The sequence below is a fragment of the Periophthalmus magnuspinnatus genome, chromosome 4, assembly GCF_009829125.3.
Source record: "Periophthalmus magnuspinnatus isolate fPerMag1 chromosome 4, fPerMag1.2.pri, whole genome shotgun sequence".
Lineage (NCBI taxonomy): Eukaryota > Metazoa > Chordata > Actinopteri > Gobiiformes > Gobiidae > Periophthalmus > Periophthalmus magnuspinnatus.
Window position 1 is genome coordinate 26072914 of NC_047129.1, and position 21829 is coordinate 26094742.

The following is a 21829-nucleotide window of genomic DNA, read 5'->3' on the forward strand; positions in this document are numbered from 1 at the left end:
AAAGAAGACAGAGCGCACCTAGCGTAAAATTCCGCTTTCTACAATGACATAGACGAAAACGTATTTAAAATCGCTTAATTTGTCTTGCCGCTCAGTAGATCACAGGTTGGAATACAAGGTTTGTGGAAGGGCATCTGGCATATATTTGCTAAATTCAAAACAAATGTAAATTAATACTGAATAAAACCTCAGAATATTATGAACGCATGAGTAGAAACCTTTAAACTTATTTCCAGCAGTTTAAAAGCGCACAATGTAACTTTTAGGGTGAGGTATACATGTAGTTACTTTGTCTGGAATGTTCCATAGTATGAACATTAAATATAAGCTATCTATGTAGCATTTAACCAATTATGGGTGGTTTTATTGCTCCAAAACACCTTAAATGGATTGATACTTGTTGATGTAATATCTCGTTTGCCCAAGAGTGGTTTTCTTACTGCAAGTGGGGTCGCCTCTCAAATCCGACCTGTAACTTTGCATAATGGCATCACCCGCTTCTCTCCATGGAGATATAGAAGTTCAGTGCAGTAGTTCAGTGTTTTTAAGTGTGATGTCACTTCCGGGTCCAACAGCTGATTGAAAACAATTTCCCTTTTTATTTATTTTTTTGCTACAACACTTTAAAAAGAGATTGCAGTCGTTTAAAGATATTAAGCTTATAAGCATGGTACTGGGGTTATAACTGTGACAGAAAGTGTACAAGCGATGCTAAGGTAAGAAGCTAGGCTAGGCCAAGTTAGCATTAGCGGTGACCAGCAGTTAGTGATATATACACACTGGTAAACATATGTTATTCTAGATTTTTTACATACATATTTGATACAATTTGTGGTTAATAGGCTTTTGAAAGATAATTGTCTCTTCTTTGATGGATAAGGATCAAAAACAAAGCCAGAAATCAGCTGTGACGTTTCTAGCTAGACCTGGAAGTGGCATCATCACTTAACGACTCTATGCTGTGGATCATTCCAAGCAAAGCAATAACATCGCCATGGAGAAAAGCTAGTAGCTGACTCTTCCCCAGAAAAGTCACATAGATCACCTTTAAAACCTCCAATTAGCATAGCATCCTCTAGCATTCTAGCCCCCCCGCCTTGCTAATAGCACGGCTCGGTGTTATACGGGGTAACAGTCTCCTCTCTTTATTTCGAATGACTGCGCCGCGCCCGGAGCCTGTAGCTGCATCCTCGTAGTAGACAATCCTCCTCACTTTAGTAAAGACGAGAAATAAAGCCGGTAGACGGACGCCGCTGCTTGCCAACGCAGCTATAGTGTTTACATTTGGGAGATTTGACTACAATAGGGTTTGCCAGGCTGGGTATTTGAGTGTCTGTTCTGTAAAGATCACCACTTTGGCCCCTGTAGTGTGGCGGGATGCACATAAACTGCTGTCTGTTTCGCACTGTTACGCATTTGAACTGTGGCAGCTTATGTTGTTATTTGCAGTGGCTGTGTTGACCTAAAGACAGTGGAGATGGCATATAGTGTTAAAGTCAATGTAAAACAAAAGGGAATAGGTGTTGTTGAGGAAAATAGGCCATATAAACATTTGGGCTCAGTTGGTTTGAAGGTTACTTTACGTATAATTAAGTAAAAGAATATAAAAATATAGAAGATATTATTGGTATTAAAGGTATTTTACTTCTAAGGGGTATTAAATGCTAACATATTTAGATCACCGTGTTACCTTTTATTGTTTTGAAAATGCTATATTCACCGAAAAACAACATATTAAAAGTTTCATTTTCATTTTGCTCTGGGTCTTCCCTCCCTTTGCTCTCAGCGTTAAGTCACCCCCCCCTTCAGAGCGCTATCACAACACAAACATTGTGCATCCCTCTGATAATACTACAGCACATCATATCAGGTTTTTCAAGTTGTTGTGTACAGTTTTGGATCATGTTTTTTCGTATATTTGTGGAGAATTGTCATGTGGGGGTGTGGATGACGTAAGCTTGTGGATTGAGCGTTGCAGCGAATCTTACAGCTAACCGTAAGGAGGGTTCAAATAGTTAAACATGCATGAATGACATCTACAACCCCTTGAGGCACATTTTTGAACATTTTAATGGCTTAATCTCACACTTGACGACTCTACATATAAATGGACATAGCTAACCTGCTAGCCACTGCGTTCCAAATAAGAAGCAAGTGTGGGCGCTAAGTGGTTCCTTTGAAGTGTGGTTGCAGCTGATTTCTGTTGTAAAATGGTCACCTCTCTCTGTAACTCCTGACCTGTAAAATCTCTACATGATCCTGTTGTTTTAGTCAAGATATGACCATTAATAGCAGACCAATCAAACGCAGTCTTTCCCCAAGGTCGCTTTCGTTAGCAACAGGTTTGACTGACAGCTATCAGAGCCTCTTTGCTAAGCGCCCGCCACCTGCCCTTCCCAGCGAGCGAGAGCAACCTCACTTTCTGGTTGCGCACCTGGATTCTAATTATGTGTCTTGGTGGCAGATTAGCCGCTATAACTGCTAGCCTCGATTGGCTTCATTTGGTTGCAATCAAACTCTATTTGTGGATACGCCTGTAAAAAGCCAGCACGTTGTTCCTGGCTTAAACCACCATTTCTCCTCAAAAATAGGTAAGGGGAAAAGTTAGTGTTCAATAGATTTGATATAATCATCTAGACCAGGCACCCCCAAACTGTGGCCCGGGGACCAAATGGGGCCCTCAGAGCAATTTTTCTTGGCCCTCAAGCTTCCCATATCACCTTAAACAGAACTTTTTACTGTACATTTCTGAAAATCTACTTTAACAAGCCCATATGAAATATTTAATGTGTCCCACTGAGGATGTAAGCATGAATAAAGGTCTAGTGGTTCAGTTTAACTTGTAATAATAACGCAGATTTGAAGTGTTCGTTATATTGGAGACCAGTCTATGGCCCTCAATCGGCCCTCAGCGTTGTCTGTGTTTTATACGTGGCCCTTAATGAGAATTTGGACACCGCTGATCTAGACTTTTGTAACATTTTTGACTGTTGTAAATGGAGGCTTAGGGTTTGGGTTAGTGTCGGCTGAAACTGTACTGTGCGTCTGTGTGCAGATTTGAATGACATTTGTTTTACATTAGAAGACAGGCCTCTTTCAAGAGCAAACTGCTTTTAAAATTGCCAAGTAATCCAAAGTACTTTTAAACTTAGATGTCTGGATTATAATTTTTTACGCTGATAACCCAATTTCTATTTTCAGGTCATATGTTTTCTGATTATTCTGTAGTTTCCCAAAAGTCGATGGCAGCTAGGTTATTTGTAGTAAACCAAAATGAAAACCTCGTGAAAATAAAATCTTGCATGCTTATGAATTATCAGTTTAAATGGAATCTGGACATTACAGCTTTCATATCACACTTGTCACATTATAATACAAAAAACTCAACTTTGGCCTAGCACATGTTTTCAAACTATTATGACATTGTGAAGCATTTAAACAGCTTTACTGATCCGCCGTATACTCTTCACCAATTCGCCCTTAAAGACTTCTAAAATGAAAAGAGGGCACCCTGTGTATTCAGTCAGCGCACCTGCCACTCAAAACAAAACATGGAAAATGGGTTAAACAGTGCAGAAAATGCCTCCTCTAGGTGGCGCAACAGGTAGCAAAGAACATAGATGCCAACTGAAAGAAACAACGCCTTTGATTGAAACAGTGTCATGTGAATAACCCACTATCAAAAAGTAGTACCAACACACATAGTACAAAACTAGTCCTTATATGCCCCCTGCACCTCAAGCTAATAATATTTTTATGCCAGACAGTCTTTCCCGCGAGCCCTCCCCTTTAATCAAGCCCCCTGCATCGACTCCGCCTCCTCGGAACCGCATATCCCATGATCCTTTTTTACGGGGTTTTTCCTGTTGTAAAAATCCAATCGAGGAAATCTGTGTGTAGTTGCTCCAATGCGAAGGGAGGGTTTTGAAAAAATTACTCTTATTTAATGACTTAATCAGCAGAGCAGCCATCAAGCAGATAAATTGTCATGCGCATCGTGCTTAAAATATCCGATTTTCTTCCCGTCTGTCCCCCAGCTCTTTCTATCATCAAAGTCGAACCCAAAGAAAGGTTCTACGCTCCGCACTGGTTGTACTGGTTTAGTAGCGCTGGCATATTTGCAGTAGTCGCCCCTCTCGCGTTTCGATAGAAGGCCGAAAACGACCTTGGTGCTTAATGTACAGATCTAGATATGTAAATAGGTTCTATACAATAAAACGTCTCAAAAATAAACAAATGGAAAGTTATCTCCTCGGATTTGTGCATACAGGGGCTGGGTTTTCGTTTGTTTGCTTGGTTTTGTCCTCGCGTCCCCAGTGTCCGGCGTTATCTTACATAAAGTTAACACATGCCTAATTGAGTTTATGCAGCACGTAATCTTCCGTGGGAAAACAATATGTCTGCTTTTCGGGTTACAAAGTGTTCCCAATTGTCACCTCCCAGGCGTGTCTGAAAACTCCGCGCCTCTCCGAAGTAATTCTGTCAAGCAGTTGTTCGTCAAAAGATCCCAAAGGCCGTATCTGTCACTAGAAAGGAAGTTGAGTGTAGTTTTATTTTTATTTTTTATTTTTTTTGCTCTGGAACAAAAATACTTAAAAAAAAGCTTCATTTGTTTTAAGCTTGTGAGGATGTTTTTAAATTCTTTAACTTCTTTTTAAACTTTCTCGTTTTTTACAAAAAGAAATATTCGTAGTCCGTTTTAAGCCCCGATAAATCCCCTTTTTATATTCCTTCATATGAACATATAATGAGTGGTATAATCCAGAATGGTATAACTCCAGGCTGCAAACGTATCCGTGTCGGTACAGGCCCATTGTCTCTGCAGCGTTAGCCTCGTTAGCTTTGTTAGCCCTGTTAGCTTCCTGGTTAGGGTCCCGGCGGCTGAAGGGCTATACCCGGGTGGTGGAGTGTGAGTGCGGGTGCGCGTGGGGCAGTGTGTTGTTCTGCCCGCTGCTTGGGTAGGTGTTGTAGGAATGGAGCGACGTCAGCCCGCCCATGCTACTCGGGATCATGGTGATGGTGTTGGGCGTCATTAACGGGATGTCGTCCGGGGACCTCCTCATGGCCAGGGTGTAGTCCGGTGGGCAGGCAGTTCTCAACACCACGTCGTGAGGGTGCAGGGAGTCGCCCCGGCAATCCCGCTCCAGCTCCGAGTGTTGCTTCATCTGCAGGGACATTATCTCCTCTTCCTGGGTGTGCGCTAGGTCGTTAGCCGCGCTCCTCTGGGGGCTGCAGCGCCGGTGGACGTCGTGCCTCCTCTTGTCCTTCTTGTAGTAGAGAGCGGCGAAGGCGAGGATGTTGAGGAAGAGGAGGGAGGCGCCCACTGCGATGGTGACGGACAGCTCGGTGGAGTAGTCGCGCTGATCGACCAGGTGGGGCTGGTTGTGGCTGCCCTGGGTCTCCGTGGGGAAGGGCGTCGGGCTGGAGCGCTTGGGGGCCGGCAGCTTCGGCTTCGGGCTGCGGTTGGTGGTCTCGGGTGGTGGGACCTGGAGAGAGGATATCTAGAGTAAGAACATGTTAAAATACTGGAAAATTTTGTCAAAAATACTGAAGAAACATCTAAATGCATTCACACTTCACAAGGTATGGTCCAGTTGAGCCCAGTTAAGTTCTGATGTTGTTCTGTCTTGTTCTAGTCTGGGTTAAGTTGTTTTCTTGCACACATACCTCAAAATTTAGTCAATTTTGAGGTTTGTGTGCAAAAGTTTTTTTTTTTTTTTAATCATTTTGGCAATTAGTTAGGATCTGTTTGATCCCAGTTGTTCTATAGTCCTGTTTTTTTCAAGATCAAGTCCATTTTAGTTCGGACCCAGTTTTAATCGGAGTGTGTGTACCCTCAGAATCATTTTGAGCAAAAAAATGAAATGCATAAAAAAGAAAATATTAGAACTTTATTAGAAGTTAGTCGAGATATATATCCTACAGTAAAAGTTTCATACTGTGATTTTAATTAAGGGGTTAGGGTTAGGAGTTGGGGTATTGATTACACAAAATGGATTTTAATGAGCTTTAAACCATGTTATAATGTTTTTAACTCCTCAAAAACATACCTGGAGTTGTGTTTTGTTTCATTCACACATATTTAAGTAATCCTTTATTATTAGTCTGTCCACATCTCCAAACCTCAAAATGTTCTGTTCCACCTTGTGATGTCATGCAGTGGTAGTTTTCAAGTTACCAGCTACCTTTTTCCTTTTAGTTCAATAGCAATTGGCAATTCCAGGGGCGACAGTGGCTCACAGTGTTGGTCCCCCAACCTGAAGGTCAGAGGATCGAGTCCCGCTCAGACCAAGTTCTGTCGTTGTGTCCTTAGGCAAGACACTTCACCCATATTGCCTAGTATGAAAGTGGTGTGTGTGCGAATGATAGGTGGTGGTCGGAGGGGTCAATGGCACTGATTGGCCTCGCTTCCGTCAGTCTGCCCCAGGGCAGCTGTGGCTACAATAGTAGCTTATCATCAAGTGTGGAAATGAATGAATAATGACTATAGTGTAGAGCTTTGAGAGGCTTTGACAAGCCTGTAAAGTGCATTACAAGTGTAAGCCATTATTATTCCAGGGCTGAAAGTATCCACCTGATTCTAGTAAAGATGTATGAAGTTTAAAAACACAATGAAGCACTTCCTGTATTACCACATGACATCACAAGGTGGAACAGAGTGTTTTGAGCCGATTGAAAGAAGGACTCAGCATAAATATTCAGGATTTACGTGTTAAACATGTGTGAATGAAACAAAACACAACTCCAGGTATGTTTTTGACGAGAAAACAATATTATAACAGATAAAAATAGTGTAAGATCGGCCCTTTAAGTAGTTATTAAGTCTGAATCATTCTTATAAACGATTTGTTGATTACGAATTAAGTCTTTGTTCATTGACTAAGTGCAAGTTATTATAGTGTTACTGTAAATATATTTAGAGTGGTTGCTAACACTACAAAGTGCTCTACATCACATAACAGCATTATAAGAGTAAATATGAACAGGCAGTGTGACATTTGGGAGTTGAGCTGCCGAGCGCCTCTGAATGCAGAATATTTGATTTGCGGCAGACCTTGGTGGTGGTGGGGATGAGCTGCGTGACCTCGTTCAGACTGTGCAGATGTGGGACCAGCTCCAGCCACAGGTTCACCTGAGGAGAGAGGGAGGAGGGGAAGGGACAGAGGAGAGGAGAGAGGAAGGGAGGGGTGATGGAGAAGAGAGAGAGAGAGGCAGTGTGGGGGTGGGGGGTCCAGAATCAAAGGAGGGGAGAGTGAAGCAAAGAGGGAGGAAGAGGCAGAGAGAAGGAGGAAGTGGGAGAGCAGAGCGAGATGAGGGAAAGAGTGCAGAGAGAGAGAAGGAGGAAGAGAGCAGAGAGGGAGAGAGGTGGGCATGTGTGAGTGAGAATGTAAAAGAGAGGGAAGGAGGAGGGGGAGGTGAGAGGAAGATTAAAGAAGAGATAGAGGGAGAGAGAGGAGGGCAGAGAGAAGAGAGGAGGAGAGAGAGAGGGGCAGGGGTGCAGATTTGAAGGAGGGGAGAGTGATGCAAAAGGGAGGAAGCGGGAGAACAGAGCGAGATGACGGAAGAGAAGAGAGAGAGCGAGAAAGAGGCGGTGTGGGGGGTCCAGAATCAAAGGAGGGGAGAGTGAAGCAAAGGGGGAGGAAGAGGCAGAGAGAAGGAGGAAGTGGGAGAGCAGAGCGAGATGAGGGAAAGAATGCAGAGAGAGAAGGAGGAAGAGAGCAAGAGAGGGAGGTGAGAGGAAGAGTAAAGAAGAGATGGAGGGTAGAGAGGGAAAGGAGGATGGAGAGGGGTGATGGAGAAGAGAGGAGGAGGATGGAGAGAGAGAGAGAGAGGGGCAGGGGTGCAGATTTGAAGGAGAGTGAGGGAGAGTGAAGCAAAGAGGGAGACAGAGAGAGGGAAGAGATGCAAGGAGGGAGGGAGTGCAAGAGGAGTGGAGGGAAGGAGAAAGATGGGGAGATGAAAGAAGGAAGAAAAGATTAAGACAGAGAGAGGGGAAGAGAATGAGAAAGAAAAGGGGCGAGAAACAGCAGAACAGAGTGGGAGAGAGAAGCAGAGAAGAAGAGGGAAGGGAGGAGGCCGGAGAGATTGAGAAAGATAGGGAGAGGTGCAGAGGGGAGGGGGAAAAGAAAGAGAGAAACCGTGAGAGAGGAAAGAAAGAAAGCAGCAGAGTGGAAGACAGATGGAAGGGAAGGGTAGGAGAGAGAGGAGAGCAGAGAGAGATGTATAGAAGATAAAGGTTACAGTTAGAGAAAAAAAACAAGAGAGGGAAGGAGAAAAGAAAGAAAGATAGATGGCGGAAAAGGGTCAAGGATGGAGTGAGCGCGAGAGAGCAGAATAGAAACAGAGAGAGAGAGGGCAGACAGGGACAGACATGACAGCAGGAGACAAAAGGTTAAATGGAGTCATCTGAATCTCATCTGAGGTCCAACAAGGACATCCTCTGTCACCGTGTGAGGGCATCTGTGAGGTAACGTATTTTTACAAGTCTATAGTGGCTCCATGCACTAGTGGCCTTTCCCTTAATATATTTACCAAAAAATAAAAAATAAAAACACTTCTTAGGAGAGGGCCACACTTGTTTAATCCAGGACAACATGCAGATAAAAGCATTTACACTTAAATATTTAGAAATAAAGAGGAATGGAAATGCATTAGAATGGGAGGAATAATAAGGTCTTAAAGCAGACTTATTATGCAAAATCGACTTTTAAGAGCAGAGAGAAGTTTCCTCTTCTCATTTACCCTGTTGAAGTTGTATTAGGAGTGATTCATACCTGTTTGAGGAATCTTTAATCGCTTTAATAAGACACAATATTGCCGATTAACCCCTGTTTTCACAACCGTCGACATACTGTACGCCCACTGCTCTGTACTTACTTCTTTCTCCAGTTTTATTTTCGTAATTGGTCGTAGATGCAGGATTTGACAGTGTTGTGTAGTCATTTTGGTATAAATGAAAAAAAAATAAAATCTGCTACTCGCTAGTGTCACGTGCAGCCATGCATCAGAGGAACAGACTGTTGTGATGACGTTCACGGTGACGTCAGCTCCCATTGGGCACTGCAGTTTTGTGACGCGGAAATCAGTGTACTTGTTTCTTTTATTAAGTTATTTGAGTAAAATATTGTGATTTCAAATGTGCAAATTATAACAGAATGATCCACAGGTGTCATAGATTAGAACTATACAGCAGACACAGGCGGAATACGTCTTCTTTAAAGGTATATCTCGGAGTATTCTTCAACATGTTATGACAATGTGCTTTTTTCTTTACAGCTGCATGATGTGAAATGGTTATGCTTACATTTTCTGCTGCAGTGCTGTACTTCTGAAATAAATATCCCATCAAAATGCACAATGAGCTCTTCAGTTTGGGTTGCCACATCTTAAGACTAAAACCAGCTTCTTAAACCTTAAGTTCCTCTATGCTATGTGTCCTCAACATATGACAGCTGACATCCCAGGTTTAGTTGTTATTGTAGGCCATTTTAAACCCATGGATCATTATGTTATATTTTGGACACTTTTAAATCCGAATATTGACCTAAATCTTGAACACAGGAGAATAAAAAACTTTTAAAAATGCATTAACAACTCTAAACACAACTTCAAACAGGTTCAAAACTCCTAAAAGTCAAACTTGCATTATACATCTCCTTTAACAATGCTTTTATTTATACTTTTTTTCCAGTCTGAATGAGGACATATGCGAGCGTACCTTATTTGCCCTGTAGTGCTCCTTGACGCGGGGCTTAAGTCCGATGTGCAGGTACAGCTGGTCCTTCTGGTTGTAGCGGGTCCAAGCCACCTCCTCAAAGCGGTTGGGTTTGGTGTGGATGAACTTGGTGTCCTGGGGCACGGGCTGGTTTGGGTCACTGCAATACACATCAAAGACAAAGCGAGGACAAAAATGTGTTAGTCGACTAAAGACATGACCTGCCGATTAGAGTAAAAAGGGGGTGTGGCAAAATCTCTTAAAATTATGTATCTCTATGTATCTGAGCCAAAATGCACGAGAGGTCATGCAAAAACAACTATTTATGCAGAAAAAGTACATGAAAACAAAGTGACAGATTACATTTCTGAATGAAGATTTTATTCTGCCTTTTTACATATAAATACGGTCGCGTTCTGGTGTAAGGAAGCACCTCAAATTTCTTCTGGTTGTTTATAAATCGGTTACATTAGAACAACAAAAGGTGTCACCTCTGAACTAAACACAAAATATCAGATCATTATAATACCAAAAAAATACCAAATCATGAAATAACTCTCTCACACAAAAGGTCAACTAAGACTCCAGGGACCAATTAATTTATGTTATTATTATTAATTTATATGGACCACAGCAGAAAGTGTTTACTAATTCCCTGGCCGGCCAGAACTACACAATTTGATTACTGGTAATTGACGGTAAGACTTCTGGATCTGGAACTATGTCCTGTCTTGCTGTTTTTTTGTTTTGTTTTTTTTTCCTTTGGGAGTGACTGACAGGCGGATAAACCAATCAGGGAAAGTCATGGTCCATTTGTGTCAAAACAAACATGGTAGCTTTCGAGAAAAAACAAAACAGCGCTAACCCCTTATGAAGAAGTTAGAGATTTTGTTGGATGATACATGTGATACATTCTTCCACATTGGAGTTGTTTGGTGCACTTTATGGTCCAGTTTCAGACCTTTCTGCATTCAAAAAGAATGTAGGATCAACTGGCTGGTCAAGCAAGTTTACTAGTACTTAGTATTTTTTGTCAGTAGTTTTGGCACCAGGAAGACCCAGGACACGCCGGACGGACTATGTCTTTCGGCTGGCCTGGGAATGCCTTAGGGTCCCACTGGAGAAGGTGGAGGATGTGTCTGGGGTGAGGGAAGTCTGGGAGTCCCTGTTTAGACTGCTGCCCCCGTGACCCGGCCCCGGATAAGCGAAAGAAAATGGATGGATGGATACTAGCTTTTGTGGAAGATCCCAATCATTTTGAGAGCTTTTCCCAGCACCACACCATGTCAGGATGGTCAGCTCCCTGCTTCACTCCATGTAGCAAGTTATGCTTTGCCTGGAATGTTTCACAGTAAGTCTTTGGTATTAGATATTTTTAAAGGCAGGTTATTGCTATCTTAGACTGCACCTAACTAATCTGAAGTGGAGCCACTTGAGGACATCTGATGGAGAGCATTTACAGACAGACCCAAAATGACTTCCGGATGGCAATCGATTTCACAACATTGCATAGATGGCTACCTTTGAAACCAGACAATTTAATCAAAAACACAAAATGTACCAATGTCTTACTCATTTTCATTACTGCTCTGTCTGAGTAACAAAGCTATTCTCTCAGCTCGGGACATGTTTTGAGTCTGGGGCGACAGTAGCTCAGTTAGTTGAGAGTTTGTCCACTGATTTGATTCGTTGGCGATCGAATCCCACTCTTAACATAAACATCATCTGTGGAGCGGGTCTGATCCACTGACAATGCTTTTGGTGTGTCCTTGGGCAAGACACTTAACCCTCTTCCTCGCCCTGAGTGTCTGTGTACACTGTTATATGATTGAGTGAGTGGTTCCTTGATGTAAGACTCTTTGTGTACCTTGACGGTGGAAAAGAGCTATATAAAAACATGACCAATTAATCAATTACTAAATAAAATGGATGATTTCAATAACCAATTAGTTGAGATTAATCAATTAACTCATTGCAGCCCTATTGCTTTCGACCATAACTTGACGGGTAAGTTTAATACCATACTGTGGAACACTCAAGGCAAAGCAATATCTCCATGGAGACAAGACAGTGGAAAACCCTCCGACTTTTCTTACACAGTCCACCTTTGATTTCAACGGCTAAATTCATTATCGCCCAGTATCTCTCTTTTCTCAAGTTGCAGCTTATTTCCTTGTATGACTAACCAAAGTTGAAGACCTGATTAGATGCCTGTAATTGGCTGTTTAATATTTGGCATAAAAGCGCTTCACTTGGGCAACTTCGGAGATTATTAGCTATCATAAGACCTTTTCACTCAATCAGTGTCTTTAGAAAACCAATCATTTTTGAGCAATAACAGCGCGTTTGACCTTTTTGGGATTTTTATCAGATGTGATGCGGCAGACATAGTTGATTAAAATTTGATGAAAGCTCGGGGCTGCGTCTCTAAAGCACATCCCTGTATTTTCATAATTACACTGATTAGCCGCGGGGAGATGCTACACTTAGGTCAAAATTAAAATTGTAATAAGCAGACAGTCACGTCCCGGGAGAGCGGCACTACACGGAGTCAGCCCTTAGTTTTACCGTCCCGCAGCACCCCAAGGTGACTCAAGCACAAGTAGAACTGAGCGCGGAGGTGCAGGTGCAAATTAGGTGCCAATGATGGAAGACCCAATCGTCTTATGGGGACTGTAGGCCTGTTTACAGTTGCCAGTCAAGCAATAATGAATAATATTACAATTTTATCTAATATGGGGATGAATATCGGCCTATCCGACTGCCAAGGTTGATAACTTGGTTCTTCGTCTTCTCACAGGTTGCCTAAGTGACTTTGAAGGATGGGTCAAATGCAGAGAACTGACTTCCCTACAGGAACAATAAATGCGGAGCCTGCTTTAAAATGGGACTAAACACCAAAATTTTACTCACAGTCCAAAAGAGCTGTTAAACTGGAGGACTAAAGGGTAGAGAGGCGTGGTCTTGGAGGACTAAAGGGGAGAATGAGGTGGTAGGAGAGGTGGGGTCTGGAAAACTAAAAGGGAAAGTGAGTTGGAGGAGGGATGTAGTCTGGAGACTAAAAGGGAGAGGAGGTGTGAACTGTGGAGGACTAAAGCGTAGAGTGAAAAGGGGGGAGGGATGGGGTTCTGGAGGACTAAAGGGTAGCATAAGAAGGGGGGAGGGCAGGGTCTGCGGACAGAGTGAGGAGGAGAGGTGGGCGGGGTCTGGAGAACTAAACGGGAGAGTGTAGGAGGGGGACAGGGAATAGAGGACTAAAGGGGAGACTATGGGGAGTGGGGTCTAGAGGACTAAAATGTAGAGTAAGACGGGAGGACGGAGGAAGGTGTAGAGGACTAAAATGGGAAGTGAGTTGGAGAAGGGATGTGGTCTGGAAACTAAAAGGGAGAGGAAGGGTGGAGTCTGGAGGACTAAAGGGTAGAGTCAAAAGGGGGGAGGGATGGGGTTCTGGAGGACTAAAGGGTAGCATGAGAAGAGGGGAGTCTGGGGGACTAGAAGGATGAGTGAGGAAGGTGGAGGAGCAGGGTCTGCAGGGCAAAAGGAGAGAGTAAGGAGGAGAGGTGGGCGCGCTCAGGAGAACTAAAGGAAGAATGAGAGGGGGGTCTGGAGAACTAAAGGGGAGAGTGTAGGAGGGGAACAGGGTCTCGAGGACTAAAGGGGAGGCGGTGGGAGGTCGGGTCTGGAGGACTAAATTGCAAAGTGAGGGGAGATCTGAAGGTCTAAAGGGGAGAGTAAGGGGAAGGAAGCTAGGGTCTGGAGGACTAAAGAGGAGACTGTGGGGAGTGGGGTCTGGAGGACTAAAGAGGAAATTGAGGGGAGGTCTCACTTTCCTCTTTAGTCCTCCAGACCCCACTCTGGAGGACTAAAGAGGAAAGTCTAAAGGGGAGAGTGAGGGGGAGGAAGATAGGGTCTGGAGGATTAAAGGGGAGAGAGAAGGTAGCAGGGCCAGGGTCTGGAGGACTAAAGGGGAGACTGTGGGGAGAGGGGTCTGGAGGAGTAAAGAGGAAAGTCAGGGTATGTCTGAAGGTCTAAAGGGGAGAGTGAGGGGGAGGAAGCTAGGGTCTGGAGGACTAAAAGGGAGAGAGAAGGTAGGAGGACCAGGGACTGTAGGACTAAAGGGGAGAGTGAGTGGAGGGAGGGGCAGGACTTCCACTTTTACCTTAATCGATAACCTTAAGTTGATGAAGTCCAGTTTTATCTCAAATAAGGCATTTTCTTTTTGTGTAGCACTAATGCTTAGTCTGGGGACTGACTGATATTGGATTTTTAAGAGCAGAAATTGAAAAAAAAAATATATTCACTTATTTTATTTATCTTTTACAGTGAATATTTTGGGACTGGTTTAGTTCAAATTAATACAAATTACCTATGTATTGTGTTTGTTTCATTTTGTATTCTTTTCAGCTGCCTGTCACTGCTGCAATAAAAAGGTTAGACTCATGGTTAAGTACAAGCTAATCCAAGTAAACCATGACCCCATGATCTAAGGACAGAAACTGGACTGCTTTTAAATTGGATTAGCTATACATTATGAGTCCTATCTGCTTAATGCAAACAGTGGAATCAAGTCATTGTTCCACCTGGCTGAACTGTATTAGACCGCCAACCTATCCACTCTGTAAGTCTTCTCTATTATATCCAAGCACTTGTTCTAAGACGGCCAAACTAGGATTACTGATTTTGTAATGGAAAAATGCACCAATCTCTACTCTAATTGTAAATTAAAGAGAGATCCATACAGTGTTTTTTTCCTGGCTTATCTCTGCACATTTTTTTAAGAATCCAGAGCAGCCAATTACCTCTGCTGATATTTTGAAACCGATATATAGAGACAATTTTGATAATTTCCCTCCAGATGATATTGGCAATGAACTCAGTTACTGATTCACTACAAACCCATAAGAGACGGGTTAGCTTATAAACTCCACGCTGTGAGTAATTAGGATGGTCAGAATGCATAAGGTAAGTGAGGAATAACTTTGGACAACTACAAACTGTTTAAAATGAACTAGTTATGTTTTAAAAACAGTAAAAAGGTACAGTGCCTCCAAGGGTCAAGTATTTATTTTAGTCAGGAGATTGGCCCAAACAAATCAAATCTCTGTCGCTCCTTTAAGACTGAGCCATTATGTTGAAAACTACCAATATCGGCCTGATACATACATCTATTATCTCTAGTGTAAATGTAAGCAGAATCAATGGTTAGCCTTTTTGTTTTTTTGCTTTTTTTAACAGTGTAAAAAGAATACAGCATTTTGAAAAAAATGCACTAAAATTTCAAACTCAACTTTGATACTAAAGGATGGATTCAATGCTGATTCCAAAAAAAACCCTATTTCTTTAGACAATAGAATGTCATTTTTAACACTAAATAGTAGTACTTTCTTTTATATCATCGTCCAGGTAGGTTCCATACTCATCCATTGGTGTAGACTGTATATATAAATGGACATAGCTAACCTGCTAGCCACCATGATCCAAATAGAAAATGAGCATGGGCTCCATCGCTTCTGACTCCAGTTCACGTTTTATGGAAAAACAGCTCCTGTCAGACTCGTTATTTTGGTCTTAAAATGTTCATATTCACTCACTTTACATGATCCTGGTATTTTAATGTAGCTATTTTGTCCATAAATCAAGATATGGACATTAATAACAGACAAATCAGGCTAATTCTTTCCTCGAAGTCGCTCCCACTAGTGGCGTTGCTCTTTGGTTGCTTCAATGCTCGCGGTTGCAATTTTAAATATGGAACTCGGCTCTAAATTCGCCCCTATAACAGCTAGCATAACGATTTATGAAGAGTTTCTGATGTCACCATAGTCTCAATTTTAAAATAGTATAACAAATATATAAATAATAACAGTAAAAAGTGTTTCTCATGCATTCTTATTTCTTTAACCATACCGCACGACTAAAACAATTACAGCTAATGAGTAGCACCACATTAGCCTAGCATTTTATAGCATCGCCTATCTCCTCGCCGCAGTGAATCAAGTCAATGTTCCACCTGTCTGAACCGGATTAGGTCACTAAGCTAACTCTTTCTATATCAGCCGCAGTATATCTATTCAAACAAGCCTCTAATCTTAGCCAATGACGTGGGAGCCATTCTGATCCACGGAGCGCCCCATTGTCTCGCAGCCACGCTCACAGCCAGCCAGATCTCATCACGGACATGCTTAACCATTCAAATTGGTGGCATTAATCTCCCAGGTGCCCGCCATTTTGTGTCAATTTGCGGTTATATATGTAGATCATTAGTGCTTTTCTGTCTTCCCTCCAGGCCAATAAATGTGGCCACTGCTCTGAGTAGCGACTGTCCCTCTAAAACAATTACTGCAAAATGAGAGGAGAGTAAAAGTATTTGCACGCAGGACTTTTGGTTACATCTCATAAACGTTACTTAGCTGTGTCTTCAGATATGGTTTTCAAAAGTAATATCAAATTTACCGATAGAAGTTGTAATGTTGATTTATTCATATGATGTGTAGTTACTTGTTTCTGATTTTAATATTTGAGTATTGTTTTTATTAATCCTGCATTGTGCCTCATTTGACGCTTGACTGTTCGGAAAATTTCAGTTTTCACCTATCCCCTATCCCTGCCTACTGCTCCGTACTTACTTGCAATAACACATGCAGGGTTTAAAAATGTTGCAAAGCCATTTTTCAGCAAGTAAAAAAAATCCACAGCTGAAATACCACTGGGAAGAAGCAGGATTTCACAGTTCTGCAGTTTTGAAGAGGTCGTCGTTGGACCTGTTTCCGTTATAAAGCAGTTTTAGACCAATATTGTGGTTGATGATGTGGCTTTATTTATACAGAGAAGCCAATGAGAGCACTTAGACTCTCCTTTTCACGAGTGCCCTGTTTAAAATACAAACAAAACAAAAGCTACATGAGTCCATTTGAACATTACAAACACCAAAGGATCCAGTTTTGCAGGCCTTTTTTGGGAAGCAACATAATCAAAAGTGCTTTTTTCCCCCAACCATTTCAGTTCTAGTGTGGCCAGTTTTTAGACTTAGACAATTGTGAGATCTTGTATTAAAAGTTCCCGTTTCAGTATTCAACAGTCTATCAAGTAGTCCATTACAAATACATTTTAAGTATCTCTTCGGACAGATATAAACGGCCAACCTACTTTTTCATAGAGCGAACAGTGATGGGTTTTAAATGCATCACCTGTTATGAAACGAAGGGCTGAGTGAAAGAGTGAATCTAAAGGTTTCAAAGTAGAGACTGAAATCTCCATGTAGTATATTATATATCACAGAAAGAAAGGAATAAAATATGTTATAATTTAATACTTAACACCAGAGGAACAGCATAAATTGTGTTCTTTAAAATTGTGGGATTATTACTATTTCATTTTGACTTAAATCGAATTGTGATCTCATCCTTTTGACAATTTGCAGCTTTGTTGATATCGCGCAATCGTGATTCGGTCATTCTCTTTTTGAAGCAGCTGAAAAACAGACTATTTTTGCTGACCTACTCGTCCTATTGGTCAGCGTCTTTCATGTTCTGAGTGAGTGATCTAGTGATAAGTCTACATGAATCGCAATAAAATCGAAATCATGATCTGGCTTTGAGGAAAAATTTCAATCTTATTTTGGCATACCGCTCACCCTTACAGACATGTACAGAATATATTACCCAGTCTTGGCGAAGTTGGTCCAGTAGGTCATGACGACTGCGCTGAGCATGACGTCGTTCTTGGAGAAGTTACAGGGGAAAAGTTCTGTGGGTCCGATCATGGGCAGCCCGAACACATAGGGGATCTCATCTCCGTGCGCTGCATCGGCCCACGGAGGAACCTGAACACACACAAAGTATTATTATTGCATATTGTATTTGTACGTATCATAGCAGTGCCCTATTCATGTATTTTATGGCAGATTTTTAATGTATATATTTTCAAATTTATTATAAAGGCTCTGATTTTTTCCCCATGTATGCAAAATATGTCTTGCCCCAGTACAGATCCATTGTTTAAGCGGCTCGTAAGGTCAAAATAAGTGTTGCTGTGTACTGATAATCAGGAAGTGCACGTTAGCATGCTAGCTGTGGTCTCAGAGAGTTGTGGAAAGCGCTCATAAAGTCATCGTGGTGAATAATTGGTGATGTTAGGAATGCATTAGGTAAGTGAGGAGTAAATCTGGGCCACTGCAGACTCTGTGTTCCACGTTAAGTAATAATTTGGTACAGTACTTTTCAAATATCTGTACATCTGTTGGTATGACTGAAGTACTATCTGTTTAAAATCCCCTGGCCACAAATTATTGTACAACTCAATTATTTATTTTATTTCAAGGTGCACTTTGCAGCATTTCTGAGACGTTATTATGGCCTTGCTTGGAATGTTCCACAGTATGGCATCAATCATCTATCTCCATGGAGACAAGTGGATGACGCCAGCAGCAGGCCCAGTTACAGGTCAGGTTTTCGGAGAGGTGAAGAATGATCTGAGCAATAAAAACGCCTGTAATTGTAAAAATAAAGTAGTATACATGAAGTCGAATGAACTACTGTGGAACATTCTGGGGGCAAAGCTATCACAGCTCCATGGCAACAAGCAGGTGGGGGCCTACCAGTTTGAAGGATTATATAGTGCACCTTGACCACATCACAATAAAATGAAGCAAGAGATAAGATTATGATCATTTAATTAACTGAAAGTCCTATATTACACAAAGTTGAGTCATCGGAGCTTTAAGCAACGTGTTTTGTTTCATTCACAGAAGTACTTCCTGTATTACCACATGACATCACAAGGTGGAGCAGAGTGTTTTCCTATTTGAGAGAAGAATGAAACAAAACACAACTCTGGGTATGTTTTTGATGAGGAAACATCAGAAAATAGCGCAATATAACAGCTTTAACGTAAGCAGAATTTCAGTTTCAAATATTCTAATTCACTTTCTAGCTACCGATACGCCACAAAACACTGCATTTATTTTGTTTTTTTCCACTCCTTTGCTGATAAGCCAAAATATATTACAAAAAGAGAAACAAATATTTAGAAACTCTGTGTTCCAGCGCACTCGTCTGGAAAATGTCATCTGAATAAACTGCCCTGTTTTGGGTTAAAGAGTATTTTTTCTGTCACCTCCGACATATTCTGCTTTAAAACTGCAGCCAATTAAAATCAGCTCTTTCAAGTTTCTATGAACATTTTACTTGTAAATTTACATGCAAAGTTGATTTTTGCAAGAGGTTAAGTTTAATGGAAAAAATACACGGTCAAACTTGAAAATAAAATGTAGTTTTTAGTCATTCAGAAGGTTTTTAAAATCAAATCAGCACTAACAATAAAATTATCAGTTGCTAGTTTCAACACTTGACCGAGTGCTTTTACCTCTTCAGTCAAACTTGAAATAGAAAAGATATTTCACTCACAGCTGCCCATTTGTACGTCTTTCTCTCAAAACTAGTGGAATCGAAAATGTGTTTTTCTCATCTCAAAAGTGCCCATCTCAGTAATCTGTGCAAAATGAGCACTAAAACAGCTGCTGTGAATGATTTAAGTCTAAAAAACACCTAAATCATTCACGTTACATTATTGAGTGAAAAAGGCGTACCACATCTCGCTTTGATAAAATACTGCTACATTACACACTTAAAGGCGCTGTGTACCTTTTCTGGTGGAGAGTTCACCCAAGTGGCACGGTTTGGCCCCGTATTTACAGTGAAAGTATATCTGGTGTTAGTAAAACTCATGGATCTATAATAGGATCCATAAGCGGTGCTCCAGTGGCTGCAAGTATTCCAAATAATTCAAAGTAACAAGAGGAGCTCAGACCACATGCTGTGCAGTCTGCTGGTGCCAATGGAGGTGCTGTGGTGCTCCCGATTATTTCTACAGCCCAACAAATGCGGGAACATAGAAATGACCCTGTATTTGTCAAAATAATTTCCTCCGATGACACCCTCTTCTTTCTAACTGCTTTGAATATGAAGATTTACCACTAAAATGAAGGATTATACCAAAATTAACAGATTTTACGTGGAAAATATCTCTGTCTAAGGATAATCATTTCCCAAATCTGAAAAAAACAAACAAAAAAAAACCCAAAACAAAACACTGACCTATCAACATTGGCAAACCCTACATCGGGCATGCCCAAACTGTGGCCCGGTGGCAAAATGTGGCCCTCAGACCAATTTTTCTTGGCCCTCGGGCTTCCAGGTGAATTGGCCCATATTACCTTAAACAGTACTTTTTACTGTATATTTCTGAAAATCTACTTTAACAAGCCCATATCAAATATTTAATGTGTCCCACTGAGGATGTAAACATGAATAAAGGTCTAGTGGTTCAGTCCAACTTGTAAAAAAACACGTAGATTTGAAGTATTCACTGTATTAGCGACCAGTCTGTGGCCCTCAGCTTTGTCTTTGTTTTCATATGTGGCCCTTAATGAGAAAAGTTTGGACACCCCTGCCCTACATTATTAGTCCGATAGCACATATATGAATAAGAACATTTTAACATTTTATTTTTTGTTTCTCCTTGTGTATCTCACCTGCTCAGTCTGACAGTGGTGATAGAAGGCGTAGAAATATGTGGGTGATCCGAAGCTGGAGTGCAGGTCCGCGGTGGCCACAGCGGGGGCCACCCACTGATGGTCGGTGAACAGGGCCAGGAGGGTCTTTCGTCTGGTCTCTGGGTTGTGTCTGTCCGCCCAGTCCGTGTACATGAACTTTATGGTCTCGCGGAGGATGTCTTTGCCCTCCGGATACCCGTACAGGTCGTCCACAAAACTGGACACAGCATAGTCGAAGTCGTTGGCCTGGACGCCGTTCTCGTTGTCCACGATGAGCTCCACGAACTTCAGGCCCTCGCCCTGGTTCACCCCCAGCATGATGTCGTAGTTTAGGAATTCACCTGGAAGAAAGAGACAGGAGCTTTATTACAGAGCGTTCACATGGCTGTTTGTTCATTTTCTCTTTGTTCATTCCCATACTTCATTGGAGTAGTATATAATGTGTGTTTTTAAAAGTAGACAGTATTTTAAGTTAGAACATTTGAATTACCAAGGTGACAACACATTATCGGCCTATGTCCTCTTTAATTTTGTGGCCAATTTTTCCAAATATTTGAGCAAAATTTGTCTTGCCCCAGTGTATTTTATCAGCAGCCTTTGAGATCAAGTCCACTGTGAGCTGTCTGCATCTAATTATAAAGCGTTTTGTCGTCAGAGATTCAGGAACTGCGCCTTAGCATGCTAGTAGCTGTTAGCTTTACTGTGACTGTGACTCTGGCCTCTGAAAGTTGTGAAAAATGCTCATAAACTCTTGAAAGAAATAATAAAAAATTATCTAAGAAAATCCTTCTATCATTATTCTGGCATTTAGGAAATAGAAATAATTTTGGTAATCCTAATTGACCTAAAACAGTAAAGGTTGAGTTTGATTTTTTGTCACAGTAAGCCAAAAAAAAAAAAAAAAAAAGTGCATGTGTCTTTTTATATAGTGTACGTAAACTTCTCATTTCCACTGTAGATCAAAAATAGAGTAATATGGGCTCTTTAACGGTGAGGAAACTCTTCTCTGACACAGATATAACCCATTATGCTTATCTGTCATAGTTTATTGTGTTTTCATCCTAAAATGGCTGTGTACTATAATAGAATCTGTCTGAACGAGGCAGTGGAATTTGGGGTGAATTCCCTGGAGCGGTGTTTGGTCGACTTCACTGTAACTCAAGCCTCTTTCCTCACAACATTAAGTTTGTTTGGAGAGGGTGAAGGTGCAAGTCAACCACTGTGTGCTTCCATTAAGGTGAGGGAGCCATGTCAACCTAACAAGTGCTCAGTCTCAAAGCAACTCAGGCAAAGGGCTGTAAAAGCAACTAGGAACTATTTTGCTTCTAAAGAAAATATTTCCGAAACCATGACACAACCCTTCTGTGGAAAAGACATATAGCCTAAAGGTCTCAAATAAAGAGGAACTACAAGATGCTATAGCTTTTGTACAGAATGGATATGCTTGTCTTGTCTAGCGTTGCTTATGGTCTATCAACAGAGGTGCGGAGCGATTGAGACTGCGGCTCTTTGAGGAGCTGTCAGCGGCCGATTCTTCCCGTGCCTTGGAAGAATCGGCCGCT

The 21829-nt window shown here is 41.6% G+C and overlaps 1 protein-coding gene across 5 annotated transcripts in view; it reads right to left on the reverse strand.

Annotated features, from left to right (window-relative positions):
- Positions 1 to 4889: 4889 nt before the first annotated feature.
- nlgn1 (neuroligin 1) overlaps positions 4890 to 21829 on the reverse strand; it is a 481058-nt gene continuing 464118 nt past the window's right edge. For all 5 annotated transcript variants that reach the window (XM_055221273.1, XM_055221275.1, XM_055221276.1 and 2 more), the window contains 5 exons: positions 20247 to 20608; positions 17377 to 17537; positions 9719 to 9875; positions 7055 to 7132; positions 4890 to 5486 (listed from right to left, as the gene is read on the reverse strand). In XM_055221273.1, coding sequence (XP_055077248.1) covers positions 4890 to 5486; positions 7055 to 7132; positions 9719 to 9875; positions 17377 to 17537; positions 20247 to 20608 — 1355 coding nt within the window. The remainder of the gene's footprint in view (positions 5487 to 7054; positions 7133 to 9718; positions 9876 to 17376; positions 17538 to 20246; positions 20609 to 21829) is intronic.